Genomic DNA, 25,849 nt, shown 5'->3' on the forward strand with positions numbered 1-25,849 from the left:
TTAGGGAAACAGAAACATTCCATTTAGGTTCTAGGGTAGGATTTTGAAAGGTCGAAATGAAGGGTTGGAGCCTTCCAAGCAGAGGATTGATATGAGGGCAGACAGATGTAAGGCACATTTTTCAGAATGGCAGTAATTGGACTGAGGGGAGAGAGAGGGCAGGGAGAGGGCAGTGGTCATTAAGGCAGGAAAAGAAAGTGGAGCCAGATTGCAGAAAATCTTTCATTCAAAACTAAGAAAACAACTGTCAAACTTTCAGCATCTAAGGACCACTTAGCGTGTGTTTTATGTTGGGTACATGTGTGGATCACCAACTTTAGATAAATTAGTATCAAAAAAGACAATCTACAAATTTAAATGTATAGAATAAACAATATTTAAGATCACTAACAATATGCAGACTTATTCACACTGTTCTATAAGAAGGTATTATTTGTAATCTTTTACCAAACTATACCCAACTTATGATGGATAGTTTAATCTGTTTGAGCCACTTACATAGCCAGTTGCTTTAAGTTCTCACTCTTGATATTTATTCAGTAAAACATTTTAACTCATATTCTTAGATCACTGAGAAAGACAAGATTTTGTAGCTCTGTCAGATTTCTGGATATTTTGATGAAAGATAGACACTGAATGGAGAGCTGTTCTCCTTTTAGCATAAAATCAAATAGTATGTCAACCAACATTTCCAACCCCAAAAGCTGGAAGTTTGAATGTTTCAACGGGATATATACATTCTTAATACACTGACGTGTTGTATGTGGTTCTAGAAACAAGTTTTTAAAACTATGCTAAAGAACTCCTATGTGCAGGGGTGCCTAGGTGGCTCAGTTGGTTAAGCGCCTGACTCTTGGTTTCAGCTCAGGTCATGATTCTCAGGGTCATGGGATCAAGCCCCAGATCAGGCTCCCCACTGGGTATGGAGCCTGCTTAAGATTCTCTCTCTATGGTGAAAATTAACAAGACAGGTGAAAATTAACAAATGCTGGAGAGGATGTGGAGAAAGGGGGACCCTCTTGGTTGGGAATGTGAACTGCTAACTGTTGGTGGGAATGTGAACTGGTGCAGCCACTCTGGAAAACTGTGTGAGGAGGTTCCTCAAAGAGTTAAAAATAGAGCTACCCTACGACCCAGCAATTGCACTACTGGAGATTTACCCCAAAGATACAGATGCAGTAAAAAACTGAGACACCTACACCCCAATGTTTCTAGCAGCAATGTCCACAATAGCCACACTGTGGAAGGAGCCTCGGTGTCCATCGAAAGATGAATGGATAAACAAGATGTGGTCTATGCATACAATGGACTATTACTCAGCCATTAGAAATGATGAATAGCCCCCATTTGCTTCAACATGGATGGACCTAGAGGGTATTATGCTGAGTGAAGTAAGTCAATTGGAGAAGGACAAACATTATATGGTCTCATCCATTTAGGGAATATAAAAAATAGTGAAAAGGATTAAAGGAGAAAGGAGAGAAAATGAGTGGGAAACATTAGTGAGGGTGACAGAGCATGAGAGACTCCCAACTCTGAGAAACAAACAAGGGGAGGTGGGCAGGGGGATGGGGCGACTGGGTGATGGGAACTGAAGGGGGCCCTTGACGGGATGAGCACTGGGTGTTATATGTTGGCATATCGAACTCCAATAAAAAAATATACAAAAAAAAAAAAAAGATTTTCTCTCCCTCTTTCTCTGCCCCTCCCACTCTTGCTATCTCTTTCTCTCAAATCAATAAATATCAATAAATATGTTTTTTAAAAAAGAACTTATACATGCATTGTGAATATACATATATAGATACAGATATATTTTTTTTAAGCAACAAACAATCACGTACCGGGAACACATCAAACACTTAGTTAGGGTCTTTTGCATTGCAGTCTAATTTGTGAAAGAAATTCTACTATTTTTTCCCCAAGATCATTATATTTTGACTCTTAAGAGATAAGTTCAGGTAAGTGGTATGCCGTAGTGTTTAATCTGTTGTTCTCTGGGAGGGTACAGGGGAGAAACCCCTGCTTCATAGCATTTGTCAATTCCTGTGGTGTAAATGCTCCCCCAGTGGCAGATTTCAAGCTCCCAACTTGGTAACGCTAGGTTGGGAAGAGCTGCTGACTGTGGGCTCCCACAAGCCAGCAGGTTATTGACCACAGCTCAGATAAGCTACTTGAGCAATACAGCTAGAATCATATTGCAGTTATGAATTTCTCAGTTACAGCCTCAGGTATGAAAAATGCATTTTTTCCCTAACTCAATCTAATTTTCTCTCTTGAGTTTCTATTCTGTCTAATGTAGAAAATCAATCTAATCATTTCTGAGGAACTCAGTCCAGTTCACGGATTACTCAGTCAATTCAGAATTTTATTTCTGTCACCTTCAGCTTCAAAATACTTGCAGGTGTCTGTGTCCCTTCCTGCCAGCTCTGGGAGCAGGAGACAGGAAGACTAGTTTCTCGTCTTCTACACGTACAAAGTTTCCTCTCTGCTCCGTCATGACCTGCTAAGAGTTGGTTGGGACGTGCTTTATCACAGCATTTGGATATTCCTCCTCCCATTGCAGGTGCGACCCTTTGCCCACACCAACCCCTCCACTCCCTACCTCCTGCATTCGTTCTTGGTGCCCACAGGAGCCCTTGGTTCTGCTCTTATGCCATCTGGAGCTGCTGTGGGGTCTCTATCACACTACCCTGTCTACAATGCAGCAACAGGGCAATCTGGTGACTTGTCCTGGGGTGGGCAGGCTCCCCTCCATCACCCACTCTACACACAGCTTTCACATACAGGCACCTGAATGGGAATGAAGGGCTCTGTGATGTTTCCCACTGTGGACTTAATCTGATGCAGGACTTTAGGGGAGAGTGAGTCTTCACACTTGCTTGCTCATGTCCAACCCTCTTCCTACTTTTCCAAACCTTCCTTCTCTCTTCCTCTCAGTGGGATACAGGGAAAAGGGATTCCTTTAGGCTGTTCATTTCTCCTTCATATCTTTTATATCGTAGACCTCAAAGGTATCCACTTAGCTTTGTTCCCAAGCTGTACAGTGACCCCCTTTCCTTAAGCCTTGGGTGACAATGCGCCTCTCTGAGCTGGGAAAGGAGAGATAAAGGAAGGGCAGGTGGGGAGGTCATATCCATTTCTGCTCCCCAAACCATCCCCCATGCAGAATTACCTCTGAAGGAATTATTATTGCCATTAAGAATGTTTTTATGTCTTCCTTCATTACAGTAATTTATGTGCTCACCTTTCCCAACATTAACCAGTGTGCTTTAATGCAGAAAAGCAGAAACTATTGCCCACTTGCTTGCACAATACAGTGAAAAGGCCTCCCTACTCACCACTTCCCTGCAAACAGTCTGGTAAGACTGTAACAATGGAGACCTCTTCCTGTCTGCCAACCACCTGCCGTGAATGAAGCCCCTCCCGTCTATCCAGCGCACACTCCAGCCTGTAACATGCACACCAGATGAACCTGAACAGGAGAGAAAGTGTTTTCTTCCACAGTATGGGTCACCAAGGCTAACCAGACTGAAAGACTGATGAGGGTTTTTGCTCTTATAAAGGGAGAAGCAAAAAAAAATAAAATAAAAAAATTAAAAAAAAATAAAGGGAGAAGCAGGATTAAAACTCAGAAATCAAAGTAGTTCTTACATCGAAGAAAGCAGGAGGCTGCTAGCATTTCCTCATAATAGTTACTCTTCCACCTTCAGAGCCACTAAAAAAAATATAGGTTTTGATAGTGTCTTTTGATAGAGGAATTTTGCAGACAGCTTATTCTACTTTGCTCCCCAACATATCAATAATGAGTTTTTGCTATAAGGAGTGCACCTTGGATGCATATGTAGTCCTGTTCTTTTCCATTTCAGAAAAAAAGTCATAACATTCACATTAGAAACACTAGTTTATTTCCTGGTTATAATTTGTAACTCTCTATTGATATTCTCTATTTGTTGAGACATTATTCTCCTTATTTCTTTTGGCTCTTTGAGCACTTAAGAGAGTTGATTTAAAGTCTTTTGCCTACTAGGTCCAACTTCCTTGTTCTGTCTATCCAGTGCTTTCCTTATTTAGATGCTTGTATGAAATCACCACATTCAAATATTCACATATGCCAGCTTGTGTGTTATACTTTATACTAAAATCATGGCCACTCCTTATATATTCTTGCTTTTTTAATTCCACTTATAATTTTATGGATCAATGTGCCCTTTATGTGTCTGTGTTGATCACAGAATTAATATCATGTGGTATTATTAGGTTTATTTAAATAATTAGATTTGCAGAACAAATATAAAAGCACACCAATTAAGTAAAGATGGGCTAGTTAAGAGAAATTATACTCTGTTAGTAAATGGTAGACAATTCATAGGTTATCTTACTGTTTAACTTGAAGAAGTTTATGAATATTTTTTATTCTTCCTTCCTTAAAACTACCAAATTATCTGCTCAACTGCTGCAGAATATTAGCTGGACTTTAGAAAGCACATTCAGAAACATCCATACATGTGATGAAGGTGAGGTTGAAAAATCTTTAACAGACAAAAAAACAAGGTCACAACTGCACTCAAAATTTATTTTTATTGAGGAAAGCCTCAAAATTGCATGAGCAGTTATGGGTCTATTAAAATAACCTTGGTTAGAAATCCAAAAATTGCAGTAGGGTAGTAGTAATGGAAACTAAAAAAAAAAAAAAAAAAAAAAAGCGTTATAAGAGAGATTGCAAACCATGTACCTACACATAGAATTTATCATTTTCAGGAAGAGGGATCAAGAGAGAGATACAAGGCGATTCTAAGAATGTTAAGCCATGGTGATTAAGATAACCACCAGGAACCAGAAAAGAAAAATAATTACAAGCAGAAGCTGGTTGGGAGGTAATATATGTAACTTAAGATATGTTGAGCTTTTTTTGTAAAGACAAGACATCTCGTCGGCAACTGGAAAATTGCACCAGGCAGTTGAAAATACAAGAAAGGAGATTGTTAAACATGTTTCTCCTCCAGCACAAATGTGAGATTGTCTGTACTAGGCCTCCTCCTGAGCCCTGGCGGTGGACCAGCTCGTTGTAGGAGGGCATGCACAATGCCAAGGTCAAGGAAGAGGCTTTGGAAAAACCCACATAAACATTCTCATTTTGGCACAGAGTCCCTGATCCTGTTTCTCATTTTTATATGGTCAGATATTTTTATATAGTCTATTAAATCAGTTACATTTTATGTGGCCAATTATATAGCCCATCTTACATGTGTCCCTTTTATTTTCTATTGTTAATATCCACTACATGGCCACCTTTTTTTAAAGGTAAAAAAGATGTAAGAAAAATAACAATCCTCAAATCATTTAAATAGGATTTGGGCCTAACTTTCTACTTAAATTATTAGACCTTTAAGGACCTGACCTGACAATTCCCACTGAGGGAGAAAATCTTTGATATAAAGTCCTATTTGAGAAGAAACAGAGAAATCCTTACAAAGTCATGTAGTTTTTCCACATCCTTTCTCATGGAATTACATCTGCAGGGCAGCCTTCAAAAGGCTTATAGTTAAAAATCAAACGAGATAATTTATGAGAATAGGTTTTAAATTACATATCATTAGACAGACAGACGATGATAATGACAGACTGATACAGACTATATGACGTGGTGTCCACAAGGCGGCAGAAGCTGAGGTCTCCTGCTCATACCCCCATGCCCGCCTCGCCCTGCGCCCTAGCAACAATAATCTAGTGGCCATCCAAGGACAAAAGAACCTTTGTGGGAGCTCAGGGACCCAGTCCCAGGCCAAAGCAATTCTGCTCTCGGGTCTCACTGGAGTCCCACCCCGGGTCCTACAAGAGACACGCCTGACCGTACCCCTGAAGGCAGGCCCTCCAATTTCCATCAGGAAGAAGATCCTGCAACAGCTCTGGAAAGGGGCTCTGGCCCCTCCCAGCTGCTCCAGGAGCTGTTCTGCCCGCGTGGGGACTGGGCCAGCCCCTCACTGCCAGATCAGGAAGCAGTGGTTCAGGGGCCTGCTCCCCAGAGGTCAGCCCTCAAATCTCATGGTCTGACTGTGGATCTTGAAGGGGTCCTGCTCCCCCTTCTAAGCCCTCTCAGCTGCAGTATGGGAGCAGTCTCATACTCACAACTCCACAGGTAGGGCCTGCCTACTTTGACCCTACTGAACCCTCAGACGGACCCGTGACCCTAGCCCCTCCAGTCCTGGAGTCATCCTGCCCACCCAGAGGTCTGGCAGGAGACAAGTTCTTCCATGTCCTTGAAAGCAGGCCTGCAGACCTTGGTCCAAGCTGTGGACCCTGACGCAGCCATTTGAATCGGTTCCAGGCCCTCTCAGACACAGTCTGGGACCAATCCTGCCTGCCCAGGGACCTGTCCCTTGATGCTCCTTCAAATGCAGACAACAATGCAAGGTTATACAGACCACAAAAAGCCAGGCAGACATGATACCACCAAAGGACAGTAATAACTTCCAGCAACTGACCCCAAAGAAATGAAGATCTACAAATTACCTAACAAAGAGTTCAAAATAATTATCAGAAAGAAACTCAGTGAGATACAAGACAACACAGACTACTAAACAAAATCAGAAAAACAATGTAGGAATAAATGAGAAGTTTAACACTTCTGAGCAGCCTTATTGAGTTGCATCTCAGAATTTTCCACCCGGAGGACAAAGCAGGAGGATTTTATCCATCCTTTTTATTTTTTTATTTTTTTATTTTTTGTCCTCTATTGGTCAGGGTTAGCCTTCAAGGCAGGTACTACTCTCCATACTCCACCATCACAATTATGATGCCCCATGGATTCACTGGGAGCATCCAGAGAACCACGGGCAGGAAGCTTCAGTCAGTGGTACAATCCCACAGGTCATTACACCTGCTGGAAGCTGAACCTGCTCCTTACCTCACTGGCTAGAGAAAGGTGTCGCTGAAAGGATGTAAGTGTCACCCAAGAAGTGTCCAACAGATTACAGCACACTTTAATGACCACAGTTTCTAATACGAGTGTATACAAAAAAAGAAAAAAAAAAGATGGTTTTCTACTCACACTTCTGCACTATCCTCTCCTAGGGAAGATGCTCAGGATGGTATCAGACTGGAAGGCTCCAGGCCTCTGCTTTCACTGTTTCTTTGGTTTTGCAATCCACCATGCTTGCAGAGCACAAGTGCCTTCCAGCTAAGAGGGTGCATTCTCATTCTGAAGTTCAGTCCCAGGCCCTCCACACATATATGCTAACATTTGTTTGGAGTATTTTGCATTTATATTCATTAGAGAGAGTGGCTTTTAATTTGCCTTTCTTGTTTGTCCTTGACAGGGTTTGGTATCAAGGTTATGCTGGCCTCACAGAATGAGTTGGGAAGTATTTTGACTTTTTTTTCTGTCCTCTGGAAAAGAATGTGGAAGATTAGAGTTTTATCTTCCTTAAAAGTTTCTGGGAGAATTCACGTATGAAGGCATTTTAGCCTGGAGTTTTCTCTGTTGGAGCGTGTGAATTATGGATTCACTATCTTTAACAGACAGAGGGATATTTAAATTTTACACTTTATTTCCTGGGTACAACTTTTTTTAAGATGTGTTTTTTTAAATAATTTTTTAAATTCATTTAAATTTTCACCATTATTAGCAGAAAGTTTGTTGAAATATCCTCTTATTTTTGTCTTATTGATTGTATTGCATGTTTTCTATTTCACTAATTAATGTCCTTTTTTCCTTTCCTTTTCCTTTGTTTAATCTGTCACTTCTTAAGAATTTCTTGGGAAAGTGAAGAAGTAGGCAATGGATGGATCATTAATATTTAGCCCACCTTCTTTTGTAATATGTGCAAGGAAGCCTACCAGCTTGGACAAAGCCACATCAAAATTTTGACCTATGGTATTTGGTTATCATTGAATTAAAATATACCCTAATTTCCATTGAGATTTCTTTTTGGAAAGTATATTAATTAAATTCCACACCCTTCTAGGTTTTTAAGTTTTTCCTAATTATTGATTTCTGCTTTATTCAACTATATCCAAGGGACTTATTCTGTAGGATTTAAATCTCCTTTGAGATTTGTTTAAACAATTTTTATGGCCCAGAATAAGCTTAAGTAAATATCCTAAGGTACACTGGATAAGAGTATGTATTCTTTAGTTGTTGGAGGCAGGGTTTCATACAACCTGCCCATTATATAAATATAAATTACATAGTTGACATATTTTGTCAAATTTGTTAACTTTGCTGTTAAAATCCTCTGTATTTTCACTGCTTTTTGCCTATTTCTTCAATAAGATACAGAGAGAGCACAGTTAAAAACCCCTTCACTCTGTTTTGAGTTTCAATTTGTATTGTCTGTTTCTCCTATTGTTTCTGTCCATTTTTCTTTATATATTTTGAAGCTCTGTTACTTGGAGCATAAAATGTCAGGCTCACTATATGTGATTTCCTTTCTCTCCAGGATCTTTGCCCCTGAAGGCCTATCTTGGGTTTTTATCCGATATCCTCAAGCAGTTAACACTTTCTGGATGGTTTACTAGTTTATAGAAATGTAGCTATTACAGACTAAATGTGTCTCTCCAAAATTCATAGTTGAAGCCCTACCCCTCAATGTGATGATATTTGGTGCCTTTAAAAGTATTCAGGTTTAGAATAGGTCTTGAGAGTGGGACCCTCATGGTGGTATTAGTGCCCTTTTAAGAAGAAAAAGACGGAGAGATTGCACTCTCCAGATAAACACATTAAGGAAAGGTCACGTGAGCACACAGTAAGAAGGTGGCCGTCTACTAGCTAAGGCAGGCTCTTACCAGGAACTGAATCTGCCACCATCTTGATCTCACTTCCTAGTACCAGAACTGCAGGAAATAAATGTCTAGCACTGAAAACCTCCAGTCTATGGTATTTTGTTGCAGCAGCCCAAGCTGCCTAAGGCATTAACTAACTTTTCTAAATTGATCATACACTCAGCCACCTGGCCAGACTCAGTTCCTTTACCATGAGGTAGGACAACATCTTAGGTACAATGTGATCATCCCAAGTTTTCTTGGGAGACCAGTCTGTGTATGGGACTTGACTTGTGTTTGGTTTCCTCCCTTTCCTCACCCTGCTTTCTCCCTCAGTTCCTTTTACTATTTTCTCCTGGGAGCTATTCCCTAATAAACTACTGGCACCTCATCATTGCCCAGGGTGTGCTTCTGGGAGATTCCACCTAACACACCACATGATTTCTTAACTCACAGTTTTCTCTGTACCTACATGTTAAATTTTCCTACTCAGCACTGTGAAAAATATTATATATACATAAAGAAAGGTACATTATGTATTAATGATCATTTTAAATTTTATGAATGCATTTTAATTGACCAAATTTGAGCCACTATATCACAATTTCAGTAGGATCATATATGCAAGTTGAATTCTTAGATTTTATGGCAGCTTAAGACATTTCCTAAGCCAGGAGCATTCTATGTCTTCTCATTTGAGGGGACAGAGAAGAACAATCTGCCTTAACATATCCTACTTACTCTCTTATTGAAGGGCCTTCAATTTCACTTTCTCACATGCTTTGAAAAGATCTCCATTATCACAATGAGTCAGAAAGAAAAGATATCACCTATAGAATCATATGAATAAAAAGAGTGTATTGTCATAGAGTTTAGAGATCCTCAAATTCAACCCCTTTCTTTTATAGGAAAAGAGAACAAGAGATCATTTTATTTCCCCAAGGCAGCTCACAATTTAGTACTACAATCTAGTTTTTGTGTTGCCAAAACCAGATTTTTTTATCACTAAAAATTGCTTAGGAATGGCTACTTGGTATATTCACTTGGATTACATTATCAGATTGATCTGGAGCTGAAGGAAGTGTGCTACAGGGCAGACAAAGATAAGAAAAGGAAGATAGAAGACCATGATGCTAGCAGGAGAGATGAGAAAAGAATGGGACATATCCTTAGGGGCCCAGAAGGGAGGGCAACATGCAAAGTAAACAGAGAGTCAAACAGCCAGGTGGACAATCACCTCTGTTGTTAAGTCTAGTGAACGGTCAATAGAAGAGTATAAACAATTCCATATTAATCACAGAAATGACAGCAAACTCTCCTCTGCCTTAATGAACATAGGATATAGATATGGTGAGAAATAAGATGTAAATCTTGACTCATTTTTGTTCTATCTTCTCAAGGCCAGCATACAAAATATAATCTATAAGCACAGATGACATACCACAGATCATAAAATTGATCTAGAACTTCATTTTCCAAACCTTGATCAAAATGTTAATCTCTTTGGAAGTTCTTTTTTAACTTCATAATCCAATTCCCAATTGCTAAAAAAGTAAAATATTTTAAGTAAAACCATCAGATCATCCTAGTTCACAGACTTTGACTAAGGATATAGGAGAATGTTTTATCTTTACTTCAAGCTAATAATGAACATAAAAAATATAACTATAATTAATCATGAAGAAATCAGCTCTTACTACCAGTGTTGTATAGAAGCCTGAATTCCTGGAGATTCTTTTGTAATGTATACATTTGGTCCTGTGAGGTTTACTAAAATATGGTTAATTAGCAGGACACACTTTGAAACTGTTTACCTTTCTCTTGGGACCGTGCTTTTCTCATGGTCATACCGGAGCCAAGATCATTTTTAATAAAGCCAATACCATTTCAGTACTATCCCTATTCTTCAAATAGAAAATCAGGAAATTAAAGGGATATCTGTATGGTGCGGTTGGTTAAGCATCCAACTTTTGGTTTCGGCTCAGGTCCATCTCAACGTGGTAGGATCAAGCCCCATGTGGAGCCCTCAACAGGCTTCAAGCTTAGCCAGGAGTCTGCTTAAGATTCTCTCTCTTTCCCTCTGCCCCCCCGCCCCCCCCCATGCACACACATGTACTGTCTCTCAAATAAATAAATAAATCTTTAAAAGAAAGAAAATGATGAAATTAAAGCACAGTGTTTAAATATTTTTTCCATCCTTAAAAAGAGTAAGAGGTAGCAGTGATTTAAATCCAAGAATGATGAATTGGTCTAATATGGAACTGTCTGCTTTCACCTAAAATTTTATGGTCCACTGAAAAGAGAGAGAGTATGAGAGAGAGTAGGTTAGCTAAGGTTCAAGTGTGTTGGGGATGCTTGTGTTCTGGGACTACAGGAGTAACTCTCAGGAATCTGACTATTCAGGGATTTAGCTGGGTTTAAGCACTCTCATCTCACGGTTAAGAACTGTACATCTCCTAATCCTGGAGATAAATTAGGGCAGGAGACAGAAAAACCAGGCAGAGCTGGTAAGAAGTCATGTACTCACAGCCTGAATCAGCAGGAAGGGGTATGCCCCTTGCAATTTAGATAATTATTCAGGTGCCAAGGGCATGTCAGTTTCCAGGTGTAATGGGGAGGCAGGTGATACAGAAGCAAATAAACTGCTGGCATCTTTTGTTCTCTCACACAGACAAGAAAAGGCCATCCCCAATGCACCAAATTCGTATTCTCAGTCAGGAAGCTTGCCCACCCCATCTCTGGTCCTGGGGACCCCTCAGGTACACTCCTGACCCATACTCATTGTGCCAAAGAGGCTCCTCTTTCTAAAGAAGGGGAGTTTTTCCAGTGCTGTGCAACATTCATCTCTTACTCTTTCCCTCATAAAGAAAGTATTGGTTATTAAGTGCATTAATGTTATCATTTTTTAAATGTGATAATTATAAGAGATTTTATGCAATATGTTTAACAGCAGGAAACATTCACCTCATCTGTCCTCTTAAGCACTGACATGCATCATGTATACCTTGGGGATTTATCTTTTGGGTTTTAATTTAGGCATCATAGTTGTATGGGAACAAGCACAATGATTCAGGGCAGTAAAAATCATCAAATAATTCTGTATAGAATATCATAATTATTCTCATTAGAAGTACACCCGAAAATGGGAGTTCTCTCAGTCAATTAACCAAATATGCTAATTTCTCTACAGATAGATGTTTGATTTTAATAGCAAATGCTACAGGCACGGGGAAAACATTGCTCTGTAAGCATTTAGAATAGAAGGATTTAGCTGCAGTTAAAAAAACAGTGGGAAAATAGAGACAAACATTCTACTTTCTAGCAAAATAGGATATATTTTGATCTTACAGAATAGATGAGAGAAAACTTACAGTTTTTTTCACTTACGGAAGCAATCTGCTATATAAATAGACACATGTACATATATATATATATATATGTTTGCACTCATACGTTTAAGTATTTTATTTTGCTAAAATAAAAAATATTTGTGTATAATAACTCTATTTATTCCTTTATTATTTTACGTGTACACACAAGTATATCAGTTTGCAATAACCCATTTCCTAGGTTTCCCAAGTACATGAAAATAAAACCTTTCATTTGGATTACATTGCAGCATGAACAACAGTTCTACATATGTGGCTTCCTTATATTCTGTCCTAAGAACACACTGGACTATCAAATGACGCACTAGAGCCTGTTTGAACTTGGCATAGACAACAGTAACTTTAGTTGCCCATCATAATTCAAACTACACTGAAACTGCAACAATATGGTATTATATAAAGGCAGAGAAAGACTGAATTCTTCTATGTAGCTAGTATTTGCAGTGATGGGTTTTTGTTGATCTATGTTGTTTACCATTACATTTGCACTACACTTCTCCGAACTATGACATCTTTCAGGTTCAAATTGAGAGGCATCCAGTACAAAAGTATGGAAAACAAGTCATTTACTCAAAGGCACTTGTCCTAGCTTCCCAGTGGCTACTACCACTAACTAAGCAGCTTAAAACAACAGAACTTATTCTCTCACAGTTTTGGAGGCTGGAAGTCCAAAATCAAAGTATCAGCAGGTCCATGTGCCTCCCTCTGGAGACTTTAGGGAAGACTCCTTCCCTGCCTCCTCCTAGACTCTGGCAGTTGCTAGTAATACAGACATTTCTTGGTTTATAGCCAGATCATTCCAATTTCTGCTTCCATTTCTACATCTTGCATTTCCACATGGCCTTCTTCTCTTGGTCTCTTCTGTCTCTGTGTGTCTCCAAATCTTACTCTCTTTGGAAGGCCTGATCTGGAGCTTGCCCTAAGCCAGTATGACCTCATTCCATATGACCTTAACTTGATCACACTGCAGAGACCTATGTCCTAATAGAGTCACATCCATAGGTATCAGGGTTAGAACTTGGATATATCCTTCTGGAGGACACAACTCAACCGACAACAGCACTCAAGTGACAAAATTAAATTAATATGCCTTAAAAAAATGTTCATTTTTCTTCCTCCCTCCTGGTAGACTCATTATGTTCAAAAGTATCTTTTCCTGGTCTCCTTCTCCCACCACGGGGCCTCATTATTTTCACAGTTAAAGTCATGGTTGCATTTATCTCACGGATGGAGAACTGCAGCTGGATAAGCTTGATTCTTTGTTTCTTGTTTGTCTGTTCTTTGGCTCTAAGTTTTCTAGATTCCACAGGAAAGAGGTCGCTCTATCTGTGTTTCTGGGATACTGAGACCTTTATTTGTTGATTTGGTTTATTTATACATCACCTCCTGACTTGATTAAACACCTTTCTACAGCCTGATCTAAATATACTACAAGGAAAGTTGATAGTAGAAATAATATACAGCCTTTAATAAATCACTCAAAATCTGACACTCCTTTGTAAACACTCAATGTAATTATGAGGAAAGAAAAAAGAAAAGCTAAATAAAAAAGAAAAAATGTAATCAAGTAGGTTGACAACCAGCAAAAGATAATTAAAATGATCCTGTTTTGTTTCTCCATTTCATTAACATGCAAATGAGATTCATGAAGTTTGATACTGTGGTTCACCAAGAGCCATAGAAATGAATTAAGAATGAAAATGAGTCTCACTGATGGAGACTTCTGATGGTCTATAAATTAATGTAAAATATGATTTGATCCAATTAATAACATATACATTTTGGGTGATTTATTGAATCTCAGCAAATGAAATAAAGAAAAATAGTTAAATTAAATGTTCTATCCTTCTATAGGCCAGATCCTAGGAAAGCTCTTGTTACTCAAATAGAGCAGTGGTAGATGTAAAACCCTGACTTACTTTGAAAGGGAGGATAAGATGGAAATCTCATTGTAAGATCAGTGTTGGGATGTCAAGTATTCCTGTAGGAGCTGGACTGGTCAGCAGAGGGGCTAGAAGAGCTCACTTGCCTCTGGTCAGCAAAGAATTCAGAATTGCAAATAGGGAAAAAGAGTCCAGTGTGACAAATAACCCTCACTACAAGGCAAATAAAAGTAACAGATGAGCGCTAATCTACACAAATCCATTCAAGGCTCCTCAAATTCCTCATGCAATACAAGGACCTCTGTGCTTGCTCTGCCATGATGCTTTCACGCTCAGAAACACATAAAAGTGACTGTCTCAAATAATAGGAGATAACATTTTAAAATACACTTAAATTTAAAATCATGCTAAAGTGATAGATATTTATCATGTGTACCAGATGGCAAAACACAGACACACACACACATATGATGTATTTGTTATGTCCAATGTTCATTGTGTTCAAGCATTATAACGGCACTGAGGATAACATCAAGGAGAAAAATGAGAAGAAGTGGCTGACATATGGCATGCGAGAAGGGGATAATAAATGAGCAAATCACGGTTTCAATAATATATGATGTCGGTGTCTATTTTCTCATGGTTGCTAAAAATGTTTTCTGTGTTAGGATTGCCAAGCCTCTTTCCATAGAATGTAAGTGCAGATGGCTTCTGCCTCAGCATATTATGGAAAGGGGCCACGGTGATGCTGTTTCTAAGCGCGCACAGTTTTGAAACTCTCTCTTACTTCAATAGCAAGTTGTCTTTTAATTATCTGCACTTTCCTTTAAACATATTCAAGCAATCAAACACAACCTACCTAAGAGATTGTCAACAATATGAACAGAGGATTCCTAAAGGAGCACGAAACTTATTAAGTTCCCTTTCCTCCACAGGAGAAAATCATGTCATCGACATTGAGAATTAAACAAACTGAGGGATTCTTATTTTTAAATAATTAACATGTTTGGAAATTACTTCTTGCAAGCTTCCTGTTTAACCTGAAGTAGAGGGTCAATTAAATTGTCCTGGCTACAGTATACAGAAGGACTATAGATTGTACTAGAAAGGTTTATTTTATAAAAGAAATATAAAGCTCACCATGCTGAAGGAATTTGGTGGTTTAGGTGTTGAAATGATGATACAGGATTTTAAAATGGGAAATGACCCTTTGCCATTCCAGAATCAGGCCTGCAGGTCATACAGTTCCCATGAGTTCCAGCCATTTGCTGACTGAAACACATACTTCCTTTTATAACATATCCCTTATAATGATTTTCTTACAAGAAAATGGAAAATTAATGAGATTCATCATGAACCAATCTGAAGGAAAAAAGCAGACTTACCATCTCTTCGATTTAGCCTTGCAAATCCAGCACCATGACTGCTAGAAAGTTCAGATGAACTGCTGAATGATGCCTGAGACAAGGTAGACACCAGAGGCTCATCACAATCATCTGCCAAAAGGGGAAATCCACATTCAGGTTAGTACAGTGCTAACAGCTTTCTTGGATTCAATAGATCAAACAAACAAAACAAAATACTAAGATCTCTACCAATATGCCCACTGCTTATACGCAATTTTCTATTAGAGGTCTAATAAGTTCAGTAAGAAAAGAAAAAGAACTTTAAAGACATGAGAATATGAAAATAGGGAAGAAAAATTTCACAGATATTATAAAATAATATAATATCTTGAGGTTGAAAAAAGGTTTACCTAAGCAAGAAACAAGAAATATTTTATCAGTATACCAAATTTATAAATAAATGCATATAAGGAAAGATGAACAAATTAAACTATATTAAAATTAAGAAATTATGGTTCCCAAAAGACACATAAAGAGAAACATTACCTGTGGGAAGTATGTGGAAAACAGCATATGATTAGTACTCCAAATTGAGAAAACCAAAATAAAATAAAGGAAAACAGGGGCGCCTGGGGGCCTAAGTTGGTTGAGCATCTAAGTCTCGGTTTCAGCTCAGGTCATGATCTCATGGATCGTGAGATGGAGCCCTAGGTCAGGCTCCATGCTCAGTGGGGACTCTGCTTGAAGATTCTTTCCTTCTGCCCCTCCCCCAACTGACGTGTGTGCGTGTGCGCGCACACACTCTCTCTCTCTCTCTAAAATAAATAAATCTTTAAAAAAAAATAAAGTAAAACAAAAACTACCTTTAAATCAGCTAGAAAACACACTTGGAAAAATGGCACATGGGAAGACCAGGGAGCTCACAGACTAAAATCTATATAAACTAATGCTCTAACTCGTCAGTTAAAAAAAATATATAAATCAAGACTACAATTAGATACTATTTTACAAACAGTATATTCAGAAGACTTTAGACTTCTGACAACACCAGATCATCTGGAGAACGTGGTCCAAAAGAAGCACCAATAGGCTGGTAGTCGGAGTGTAAATTTGAGCACCTACTTTAAAAAGAAACAGTTTTTCATTAGTGTGTACATTTGAACTTTCCACACCCTGACATTCCTCCAATTCCATTTATATGTACGTCCTCCTGGGCAGAGTATCTCTAAGATGAACCACTGGTCTCAAGGAGTTTACCTTCTAACCCAAGGATGTGATATGAATACTAGTATTTTCTCTGTCTCATGAAAAGAGAAAAGTTGGGAAACACTGACCTAGAGAAACTCTTGCATTTGTGCACCAGGAGATGTGCAATTTCCAGCAATACTGCTCAGAATAGGAAAGAATTGTTGACAACCCAAACATCCAATGACCAAAGAACAGATCAATAAATTGTAGTACTCTTTACAATGCAGTAATACACAGCAGTACAAAGGAAATACACCAAGGCATACCAAAGAGAATGGCTGGATCTTAGACACAAAATTTGTAGTGAAAAAAATAAAATTGTAGAAGACCATAGAATATATATTTGATAGTTTTGAGTATGTTAAAAATAAGCAAAGCTAGGCAATATGTTGCTTAAGAATATATGAGATTTTTAAAAAGCTATTTGAAAAAAAGAAATGAAAAGCATAGAATTCAGGGGAGTCGTTACTTTGGGAGGAAGGCAATGTGTGTGTGTGTACAGTATGTATATATATGTCAACATACACATAAGAATATATGCGAAAGTATACATCTGTCTATCATCTATCCTTTTATGTGTATCACACATAAAGTTAAAAATAAGACACAAAGAGAGAGGGAAAGTAAAAGAATAATCTCATGGTGACTTTGATATCCAGACATGCTTATTTTATTCAGCTAGTTCTTCATTCCATACAATCTTTACATTTTTGTCTTTTATTTATATACATAATATGAATATTATATATAATAAATTTATTTAACTTAATTTAAATAAGCAATTTTATTTAAATTAAATTAATCTAGGAATTATCTAGATTCATCTGAAATTTTATGAAGCTTACTCTGCCCAGTTTTTTTTTTTTTTTAAGTCATTAGTAGTTTCATTGTCTAAAGTGTAAGAGCTAAGTAAAAATTTACCAACTTAACAACACTGGCAGGCCTTTCAGAAGAATTTGCCTGAGATAGCATTTTACTTTTTAAGACTGTCTCATTTTCATTTAAAGTCCACTTTTTCTTCCTACACAACTTAAATTCTTTAGCTAACTCTTAAGACAGACTTGATAACTGGCCCACAGTTCCTACATGTCTATTGATTGGCTTAAGTACTGTCACTGTCGATCTGGTGGTAAGTCAAGTATTAAGGAATGCAGACATAAAGGGACACACAATCCATGGAGTGACAAAAGAAGTTCTGATTATGCCTAATCATGAGCAACTACCAAAATGCTTCAGTATACTGTGGAAAAGACAATGTGTGCGTCTGCACATGGGTCTCCACGTGCAAGTCAGTGAATTATCTCTCTGGGGAAGGGGTGCATATGTAGGTGTGTTTACCAGAAGTACAGTCATTTTTGAATCATTATCAGTATTCAGGTGTAAGTGTGACAAAAAAAGAGTGTTTAACTGCAATTCACAATCAATTATGCAGATTCAAATCGATGTTTCAGATGTAAAATGCCTCTCCAGTGCAATCACTCTTGAGGGCATATATTTACTGCTTATTTGTTTTTGCCATTATAAATTGAGAATCAATACTGTTCTATTTTTAGCTTAAAGTGGGATTAAAATAAGGAAGGGGTGTTCATTTCATTTATGGGGAAAAGGACATGAGATATGGGAAATGGGCCAGGGAGGCTTCTGGTGCTTGGTAAAGTTCCAGTTGTTGACCTGAAGGGGATTACATGTTATTATGTATTATCATGAGGATATACATTTCACCATGATCTACTGTGTGTTTATTTAGCAATAAAATATTCTAAAGTTATTCTTACATTAATAACAACATTCAGTGAATACTCTGTGCTAAGAACATACAATCATTTCACATAGTTATTAATCTTTACCACTCTCTCTCCTCTTTGAGATACCAATATTACTGTTATTTTACAGATGAGGTAACTGAGATACAGACTTTGGTTAATTTGCTTGTCTTACTGTAGTGGAACCATGATATTCAAAGAGTGAATTGGGGTCTAGAATCTGGTATGTAAGAACATCATAAATACAATTACCATTTCTTTAGGTTTGGAGTACAGAAGATACCAGAATGACATAAATAAACTGTCTCTCAAGAAGTTGTATATTCTAATCCCAGATGTGCTAAGCAATTTATTACCCAAAAGCTATAAAATAGTAAATAAATTATAAAACTACTGGTCTTCAACAGTCTTGGACCAAGGGAGGGAGGTTTCAGGTAGTCTTATGAGTCTGGAGTAAAAGGAATATTTCCCTCTGGACCTTAATAAAATGGAATTCTGGGTTAAATAACAGCCTGCTATGAATTTAATTCCAGAAAAACAAGTTTTTTCTAATTGTACCAGTAAATGCAGTTAGATGCAGTTCTAGACTTGCAAAGCTGAGAACCACACTGGAGGTGATTTATCACCTCAGGGGACATTTAGTGACATCCAGAGACACTGGTCATCACAACTTGGGGAAATTCTAGAATCTGGTGGGTGAAGGCCAGGGATGCTCTTAAACATCCTGGTGCACAGGGAAGCCCTCCACAACAAAAAATTATCTAGTCCCAAATGTCAATAATGCACTATCTGAGAAGCTGAGAAACCCTATCCTAGACTCTGGTAAAAGCAACCCAGTGACCTATCTTCTCTGGACTAGTCTCTCATCTACAACTCTCAGCTTCCTCAAATTTTCATGATTAATAATTTATAGCTTCTCAGAGTGCAAATGATCATTGTTCAGAGTGCATAGATATTTAAGTATTTAAGTAAGGAGCTTTCAAATCTGAAATAATATAATATTTTGGTTCAAAACATAACTGTGTTATTTTTAAATAAAATACTATCTCAGAGCATTACCATCCTGGTCCCTTCATCAGAGACATATATATGTACCTTTATTATTATACACATAATAGTACATATGTATTATAGTATACACATATCATACTTGCATATGTACAAATGTGTACTTATGTATGTATACATGTATTAATAATATATAAATATACATATATGTACATACACATATTATAATGTATACATGTACATATAAAATATGTATAAAAGCTGTATAAATGCTAATTTGGCTATCAAATTGTATATGATGGCATTCACTTACTATAGCATCTTTATATAAATATATATAAATATATTTTATATGTAACATATACATAATGTGTTATTAATAAAAGGAAAACATATGCATATATATACACATAAATATGAATTCAGACAAACTAGAAATATACAAATACGTTATAGTTTATACATTATATGTACATATAAGTATAAATATACAAATTTGTGTGTAAATAATATTTTATAAATTTACATGTTATATATACATTAGTGCACATGTCTATGCTATATAATATGTACATACAATTATGTGCTATTATAAATATACACGCGTATTATATATAATGCATACAACACATGTGTTGGATATATAATGTGCACATTTGCATATGTGAATGTACAGCGTACAGATACTGGGCTTTCGCACCCACCCCTGCAAGTCTCCGGAGGTCTGCCCACCACAAAAGCTGTCAAGTGCTAACTGTGTAGTGGGGACGTGGGCCGCGTACCATCGGCCAGGGCAGCCCTTCCTGCCTCTGCGGGCAGACGAGCCGCACAGCCTGGGGCCCTTAGCTCACCTCACTTCCCTCCCAGGGCTGCAGCCAGCTCACCTCCGCTTCTGGCACATCATGTGGCATGTGTGCCGCTCGCCCCTCCTCTGTCCAGCTCTTGCTTTGTATTGGCGTGGAGGCCCCAGCTCCCCACTCCCCTCGCGCCGTCTTTTGACATTTCGAAGGAAGGGTTCTAAATTACAGGGGTAAGGATGCAACTGCTTCGCTGCTCTCCCCACTTAATAGGATAGGCCCGACCTGGCCCTCAGTGCCACTTCTGCACCCCTCACCACCTGCACATGTGACGGACTGTCTACCTCCCGCGAGAGAGCTCTGGCCTGCACCCACTTTCCTCCTCGGGGCTAGAAGGTGGGACGGGGGTCCTCACAGCTTCCCTCTAGGCTTCAGGCGGCCGCGGTGCACGCAGGGACTCAGCTCCCGCCCCACCCCGCCCCGCCCCATCCCATCCCATCCCATCCCATCCCACCCCATCCCATCCCATCCCATCCCATCCCATCCCATCCCACCCAGCGCCACAGGTGAGGAGCCAGGAGCACTGCCCCAACTCCCTGCAGGAACCTGATGAGGGCTGAGCGCACAGCCTGACTTCTTTATTACCGGAGGGAAGGGGGGGCACATCTAGGTCAAAGGGCCACAGGAGCTCATTAAGATTTCAGTCACTAATGAAATTTAAAAATACAGTCATTAAGGGGGGAGGCTTGTACCATTCAAAACGGTGGCAGGGGATGTTTGGTTCATTAATGTCTTTTTCTATTATAAGAAGAAATGGACATCACTCTTACTACTGTGTTTTCCCAAAATTATGTTACTTTTTATTCAACCTTTTTCATAGTCATTTTAGAATTTCCACATTAGCCTCGATACACTTAGATATGTGAAACTAGAGTTTTTAATCTGTTTTTGTAAAATTCTATATACTGATTACATGAAGAAGACATTTTTAGTGAATTCTGCTAGAATATTCATATTAACTTAATTTATATTAAGACATCTGCATACACACGCACAAAGACACAAACCTACAGCCCTCAGGTCAATATCTCAGAAAAGTGACCATTTATTCTTCACATGAGAGAAAAACCACTGTCATTAAAAAGACAATGATAAATTAGATCTCTGGCAAACTATGTATATAAAAAACTCAATAGCCTCTTACAAATAAAGATGCAAGCTACAGTGAAAGTATTTTAATATAGCTCGATTGAAAGTAATTTAATTTTATTTTACAAAGGGCTTTAATGCATAATTCTCATAAGTAAGTAAAAGCCTTTCAGTTTTTAATAAAAGTAATTCAATTTTCTTAATCTCTGTGTAATACTACCTGTACTAAGATAATAGGTATATATTATTAGCTGCTTATGTTCTCAGTGCCTCACATGTATTAGATCCTGAAAAATAGCCTATATTACTTGATAGTATTAACTCCATTGGACAATTGAAGAGAAAGGTACACCATGGTTAAATAATTTACCTAAGGGTACAGAACTCCTATTCTGAGTAAGAACATTGTTGAAATAAGTATTAGTAATCTAAAATATACTTGACCAAAAACAGGGCTGATTTGCAGTAGCATTCAGCTAAGTTGTCACTGAGTAAAACAACCTTCTCTATTATTTGGAAGACCTGCCAAAATCACTTGCATGTCTGCTAATGAACCCATGTTTCCCAGAGGACTATTCACTGGAGAAGGATAGGATAGGACTGAATAGGATAGGATATGATGGGACAGGATAGGATAGATAGCAAACATACTTAATTTTTTTTTTTTTAAGTAAGCTCCATGTTGGGCATGGAGCCCAAAGCAAGACTTGAACTCACACCCCTGAGATCAAGACCTGAGCTGAGATCAAGAATCAGAAGCTTAACTGACTGAACCACCTAGGCATCCCCATGCTTAAAATATTTTAAAATTCCCCATACAACTAGAGACAGGGGGTAAGATCTTTGACAGGGAGCTTTTGACACATTAGAATCTCAGTCTTTTCAGAAAAACCTAGTCCAAATACTCCATTGACAGAATCAGAATTAAAGAATGACCTTCCCTTCAAGAAATCAATTTCTTTGAACAAAATGTTTTATTCTAATCTACATTATTGAAATTGTCATTCAGTTAAAATCAGAAATCATCAACTAATTTAAGAAAATATGGAATTATCCTGACATATATCAAAAATATTGTGTACAAGCCAAGATCTCATCCAAAAAGTTAGGCAATGATATTTTTCTTTTATCATAAGCCCAGTCTGAGTTAGTTCAACAAATTGTTCAGGCCTAGTTTCAAGATTCCAGGAATAGTCCCATCCTCCTACCCTGACATGACACAGGATCCAGTCCGTCAAGCACCTCTGACTCTTACAAATGGGAAATGGCCAGATGATATACAAAGATAGAACTTTGACCCATAACTTGGAGCAAGTAGCCCAGGAAGCCGACCTACTATCTACAGTAATACACACCTAATCAATCACATAGGATGCCCTGCTTCTACTTAGCCTGCTTTCCACTTCCCCATGCCAGCAGCCTCCAAACTGAGCATACCTGAAGCCTCCCCCTTTTTTCCCCTTTAAAGATTTCCCTTCCCCCTGCCTGCCTTTGAGTCTCTGCCAAACACAAGTGATGATGGCTGACTCACTTGCTATAGTGAACTCTGAATCACTAGCCTTTGCCTTTTTAATGGTCTTTCTTTACTTCCGTGACACTGAATTTCTACCCATCTCTGCAGGCTCATCCCCACAGTTGTAATCATCCCAGGCATTCACTCAGCACATCAAGGAAAAGTCATAGAAGTCCATCCTAAGAACTTACAGGAGACCCAAATATGTTTGAAAAGCATCATCAACTTCCTGATAAAAAGTACACGGATCAGCTCCAGATGGTCTCTTCTGTGGAACATGCACCTTCAGTAATTCATCCTAGCTGCGTAGTAGAATCAATCACCTGGAGGAGATTTAAGACTTGCCTATGACTGTGCCCCATTCCAGGTCATTCTAACTTACTCCATCTGGGGTGTAGTTCAGCTGGGACCATGCTAGCTCAGAAACTAGTTAAGCACACTTGCAAACTAATTCCTATCCAATGGAGAGTTTTGTTCCTCTTGCAAATGTCTTCATGCTTTTACTACTATTTCATGAGGCTGCTTAAAGTTGAAAAATGGTTAGTGTTACACCCCACCCCGTTTCCCCTATGTAGCTATATCAACTGTATGTGGAAACGGCTTACTACACAAGTAACATTCTGGCAAGAAAAAAAAAAGGAAAAGAATAAGTTTAAAGAAATACTGATACAAGTGGGCTTAAATAAAGTATTTTTCAGAAGAGCAGGTGACAAAATATAGGCCAATCCTGATTTTATCTCTCATCATCATCCAAAATAATAAATTCAAAAAAAATTATTATTATTTTTTTTACTTATGAGAGACAGAGAGAGAGAGAGAGAGAGGCAGAGACACAGGCAGAGGGAGAAGCAGACTCCACAGAGGGAGCCCGACGTGGGACTCGATCCCAGGTCTCCAGGATCACACCCTGGGCTGAAGGCGGCGCTAAACCGCTGAGCCACCAGGGCTGCCCCAAAATAACATTTCAACTCAATTAAATGCCACTCACTATAGACCACTGCTAAATTCTTTAGCTTCTTTGAGTATTAAATTTGACCTCAGTATGAAAATTAACATTCACTTGAGGATACTAGCTTTAGATATAAGACAAACATAAGTTTCTAACTTAGTCAATCAATGGCTTAAACCTAAAAATAACATATTGCCACAATTTAAAACAAGCATTTATCGGTATTTTTTCTAGAACTGAATCCGATTCATGGGTGATTTTCTAGTGGTCGAGAATTTATTAATGCAGCAGCCTCTCGGTTTCTATGCATTGTCTCCTACGTAAGCCGTGTGTGAATTACATATATAATTGTTAATACTCTGTGATGTTAATGGGATAAGCTTTCACTTGGAGGCAAACACTGGCTTATGCCGCAAGTTAGAGCCTTGAATCGCTTTCCCAATTAATCTGCACAATTAATGGATTAATGGGAAAGCAGTTAAGTTTTAATGACAGCACAGCCAGAGGCTGATTGATTTTAGAGGTTTAATAGCAACTATTTAAAGTCCAGATTTTAGGACAAGGAGACCTGCAAATCCAACAAACAAAACCAACCAAAGGTGAAAGGGTAGAAATAATTACAAAGCAAAGAGAGTGCAGAGCTCTAAGAATCTGTGCTCATCACAGACTTTTCCTGACAAAATGGCCACATTTTTAAAGAGAAACTTTAAATGAGTATAAAACTCAAAATAATGCAAATAGATTGCAGAATGTAAGACGTAGATTAAGTTGACTTTAAATCTATGACAGAACAACTAAAGTCAAATGGTAATGAAGACATTTCTTTAAAAGAAAATAGGTTTAGGGGGATCCCTGGGTGGCTCAGTGGTTTAGCGCCTGCCTTTGGCTCAGGGCACGATCCTGGAGTCCCGGGATAAAGTCCCACATCGGGCTCCCTGCGTGGAGCCTGCTTCTCCCTCTGCCTGTGTCTCTGCCTCTCTCTCTCTCTCTCTGTCTCTCATGAATAAATAAAATCTTTTTTAAAAAAAAGAAAATAGATTTAAAAGTATATTATAAAAACTCTTTCTTCTACTTTTTCTTCTTTTTTGATAAGTTCATGTAAAAACTCTTGAGTGAATTACTATAGGAAATTGTTTTTCACAGCTCAGGAATAGAGACAGGAAGTTAATGGCTGCCACAGTAGTTTACTGATTATTGCGGATGTAAAAAATTACCACACACTTGGTGTCTGAAAACAATACAAATTAATTATCTTACATTTCTGATGTCACAAGTCCAAACTTAGCTTCATGGGCTAAAATAAGGTTTCAGCAGAGCAATGTTCCTACTGGAGGCTCTGGGGGAGAATCTATTTGCTTTCTTTTTCCACCTTTACAGGTCTGTTGCCTTACACATGGCCTCTGAGCATCACACCTTCCCTGATTCTCCTACTTCTTTCAGTTTTGTGAATTCTTGTATTGACATTGAGCCCATCTGGATAATCCAGGATAACCTCCCCATCTCAAGAGCCTTAATCTAATAACACCTCCAAAATCCTTTTTGCCCTATAAAGGTAACACAGTCAAGTCAGAGATTCCAGGGATTAAGATGTGGACATCCTTGGAAGGCCATTACTCGCCTACCACAGTTACCAAACCATAGGTATAGAACCAAGATAGGAAATTTTTTTGCAGAGTCTGTGGCTCAAAATATTACCCATTGATTGTTAAAAAGCACTTTTGAGCAATACACATGTGTATTGCTTTAATGATGAGAACTCCCATTTTTAATAAGCCACTAGAGTTCATGGAATCCACACAAATGATTATAATTTAAGATAGACAAAACTTGTTCATTCCTAAAGTTTTTTGGAAGATTACCCCATGCCGTTCTTCAATGCACAAAGCTGGGACACTGTGAGAACCTGCTTTCTCTCCAAGTGACAGCCATACTTCCCCTTTCTCTATGATACTCCTGATAACCACCCCCACACACATAGAAGGGTGCTTCTGGAACATCCTCAACCTGAATAGATATCTATTATAGCACCTCTTAGGTGGTC

The 25,849-nt window shown here is 38.4% G+C and overlaps 1 protein-coding gene across 1 annotated transcript in view; it reads right to left on the bottom strand.

Moving 5' to 3' along the window:
- The window catches only part of CNTNAP4 (contactin associated protein family member 4), a 241,176-nt gene that overhangs the window by 191,383 nt on the left and 23,944 nt on the right, over nucleotides 1–25,849 (bottom strand). The window contains exon 2 of the mRNA XM_038538261.1: nucleotides 15,421–15,531. Within this exon, the coding sequence (XP_038394189.1) occupies nucleotides 15,421–15,531 (111 nt within the window). The remainder of the gene's footprint in view (nucleotides 1–15,420; nucleotides 15,532–25,849) is intronic.

Source organism: Canis lupus, chromosome 5, assembly GCF_011100685.1.
Source record: "Canis lupus familiaris isolate Mischka breed German Shepherd chromosome 5, alternate assembly UU_Cfam_GSD_1.0, whole genome shotgun sequence".
Classification (NCBI taxonomy): Eukaryota; Metazoa; Chordata; class Mammalia; order Carnivora; family Canidae; genus Canis; species Canis lupus.